Here is a 3,668-nt window from a genome sequence, read left to right as displayed (position 1 = left end):
GGAGAGAGCCTGGTGGAGAGGGAGAGAGTGTGGGGGAGAGCACAAGAGAGTGGGGGTGGGGAGGAGGGTAGGTGAGCGATGGAGTGCGGGGGAGAGTGATAGAGTGCGGGGGACTTGGAGACCATGCAGAGGGAAAGAGCACGAGGGAGAGAGAGTGGGGGAGAGGGAGAGAGAGCAGAGTGAGAAGGAGAGAGAGTGGGTGAACCCAGCATGGCTAAACACTGAGGAAGGGACTTCTAAATTTATTTCCTTATTTTGCCACTTAGCACCAAAGATGGCGCCGGGAACGGCGACACTGTAAACTTTCCACTGTACTCCTGTACCTGAGTAAAAATCCGTACAACTGCTCCCACCGAGAAGAACAGGGGCAGGAAGTGAATGGGAGCACAGCCCCTTAAAAGCTGCCCTCCCAACTCACACCCGCAATCTTGCTTTGGAAAGGTATCCCTTTGCTGAGGCCGGTTTAACATCTTGGGACACGCGCCCTTACCATCCCCTCAATGGGTGGGCGATATATGCCAGGCCTTGCCCACGTTAGCAGGAATGAATTCCGAAGGCGTAACACACACCGATGTCGAACCCAACACGGAGCACCAACACAGGCCAAAGGCCCACGTGGAGACGGCAGACGGTCTGAGGGACACCAGAGAGAATGGGGCCATCTGACCGCAGCCCCTGGTCCCCAGGGGGGCGCAGAAAGGTGCATAGTGGGGGAACCCGCAGTGACTCTCCAACCACCACTCTCACTACCACCAGCACCAGCACCGACTGTACTCACATCCGGCACCTCCCTGCTCCGGAAAGACGGACTCTCAGGCTGAGGCACTGGGCTTCCCGGAGACTTCCTGCTGTCCGGAGAGAGCCGCGAGGTGGCGGGGAAATCCAGCGACTCGAACTGTCAAACAACAACAACAACAACTTTCATTTGCGCGTCACCGTCATTCAACTCCCGGGTCGCAGAGAGAAGGGATTAGGACGGGTAATTAAAACCACAAGGTAGATTTCACCAAGAGCAAAGTGAGGGAGGGACTGAGGGATTTAGATGGTCCTACGGAATGGTGCAGCAGGCTCGAAGGGCCGAATGGCCTACTTCGGCTCTGATTTTCTATGTTTCTGGGTGAGGAATTCCGAGGGGGCTAGGAGAGGGCTTGAAACGCCAGACGAGAAACCGATGCAACTCAACAAGCACAAGCAGCGATGGGCCAAACGGGACCTGCCCTGAGTTAGGCAGCAGTGTGTTGGAATGAAACAACTCCAACCTCCCCACCTCCCCCCCACCCCCCGACAGCCCACACAGCCCACCCAGAGTCACTATGGAATCCAAGGGTTCTTCATTCCCCAACAGCCCTCTGAATAAGATCACAGTTCAGTTCACTGCATCCCTACCGTGTGGAAGCAGACTATTCGGCCCATCGAGTCCACACTGACCCACCGAAGAGCATCCTGACGTTATCCCTGAAAACCTGCCATTCCCAAAACTAACTCACCTAGCTTGCACATCCCTGGACACTACGGGACAATTTAGCACGGCCAATCCACCCTAACCTGCACATCCCTGGGCACTATGGGACAATTTAGCACGGCCAATCCACCCTAACCTGCATATCCCTGGGCACTAGGGGACAATTTAGCACGGCCAATCCACCCTAACCTGCACATCCCTGGGCACTATGGGACAATTTAGCACGGCCAATCCACCCTAACCTGCACATCCCTGGGCACTACGGGTAATTTTAGCACGGCCAATCCACCCTAACCTGCACATCCCTGGGCACTATGGGACAATTTAGCACGGCCAATCCACCCTAACCTGCACATCCCTGGGCACTATGGGACAATTTAGCACGGCCAATCCACCCTAACCTGCACATCCCTGGGCACTATGGGACAATTTAGCACGGCCAATCCACCCTAACCTGCACATCCCTGGGCACTATGGGACAATTTAGCACGGCCAATCCACCCTAACCTGCACATCCCTGGGCACTATGGGACAATTTAGCACGGCCAATCCACCCTAACCTGCACATCCCTGGGCACTATGGGACAATTTAGCACGGCCAATCCACCCTAACCTGCACATCCCTGGGCACTATGGGACAATTTAGCACGGCCAATCCACCCTAACCTGCACATCCCTGGGCACTATGGGACAAGTTAGCACGGCCAATCCACCCTAACCTGCACATCCCTGGGCACTATGGGACAATTTAGCACGGCCAATCCACCCTAAACTGCACATCCCTGGGCACTATGGGACAATTTAGCACGGCCAATCCACCCTAACCTGCACATCCCTGGGCACTATGGGACAATTTAGCACGGCCAATCCACCCTAACCTGCACATCCCTGGGCACTATGGGACAATTTAGCACGGCCAATCCACCCTAACCTGCACATCCCTGGGCACTATGGGACAATTTAGCACGGCCAATCCACCCTAACCTGCACATCCCTGGGCACTATGGGACAATTTAGCACGGCCAATCCACCCTAACCTGCACATCCCTGGGCACTATGGGACAATGTAGCATGGCCAATCCACCCTAACCTGCACATCCCTGGGCACTATGGGACAATTTAGCACGGCCAATCCACCCTAACCTGCACATCCCTGGGCACTATGGGACAATTTAGCACGGCCAATCCACCCTAACCTGCACATCCCTGGGCACTATGGGACAATTTAGCACGGCCAATCCACCCTAACCTGCACATCCCTGGACACCATGGGACAATTTAGCATGGCCAATCCAACCTAACCTGCACATCCCTGGGCACTATGGGACAATTTAGCACGGCCAATCCACCCTAACCTGCACATCCCTGGGCACTATGGGACAATTTAGCACGGCCAATCCACCCTAACCTGCACATCCCTGGGCACTATGGGACAATTTAGCACGGCCAATCCACCCTAACCTGCACATCCCTGGGCACTATGGGACAATTTAGCACGGCCAATCCACCCTAACCTGCACATCCCTGGGCACTATGGGACAATTTAGCACGGCCAATCCACCATAACCTGCACATCCCTGGGCACTATGGGACAATTTAGCACGGCCAATCCACCATAACCTGCACATCCCTGGGCACTATGGGACAATTTAGCACGGCCAATCCACCCTAACCTGCACATCCCTGGGCACTATGGGACAATTTAGCACGGCCAATCCACCCTAACCTGCACATCCCTGGGCACTATGGGACAATTTAGCACGGCCAATCCACCCTAACCTGCACATCCCTGGGCACTATGGGACAATTTAGCACGGCCAATCCACCCTAACCTGCACATCCCTGGGCACTATGGGACAATTTAGCACGGCCAATCCACCCTAACCTGCACATCCCTGGGCACTATGGGACAATTTAGCACGGCCAATCCACCCTAACCTGCACATCCCTGGGCACTATGGGACAATTTAGCACGGCCAATCCACCCTAACCTGCACATCCCTGGGCACTATGGGACAATTTAGCACGGCCAATCCACCCTAACCTGCACATCCCTGGGCACTATGGGACAATTTAGCACGGCCAATCCACCCTAACCTGCACATCCCTGGGCACTATGGGACAATTTAGCACGGCCAATCCACCCTAACCTGCACATCCCTGGGCACTATGGGACAATTTAGCACGGCCAATCCACCATAACCTG

General features: G+C 55.1%; 1 protein-coding gene across 1 annotated transcript in view; it reads right to left on the bottom strand.

The window, feature by feature from the left end:
• The window catches only part of LOC122543985 (serine/threonine-protein kinase MRCK alpha-like), a 39,305-nt gene that overhangs the window by 1,192 nt on the left and 34,445 nt on the right, over positions 1–3,668 (bottom strand). The window contains exon 20 of the mRNA XM_043682994.1: positions 779–895. Within this exon, the coding sequence (XP_043538929.1) occupies positions 779–895 (117 nt within the window). The remainder of the gene's footprint in view (positions 1–778; positions 896–3,668) is intronic.

Source organism: Chiloscyllium plagiosum, chromosome 45, assembly GCF_004010195.1.
Source record: "Chiloscyllium plagiosum isolate BGI_BamShark_2017 chromosome 45, ASM401019v2, whole genome shotgun sequence".
Taxonomy (NCBI): domain Eukaryota; kingdom Metazoa; phylum Chordata; class Chondrichthyes; order Orectolobiformes; family Hemiscylliidae; genus Chiloscyllium; species Chiloscyllium plagiosum.
The sequence above is the reverse complement of the archived record's forward strand: the minus strand, read 5'-3'. Positions and strand labels throughout refer to the sequence as shown.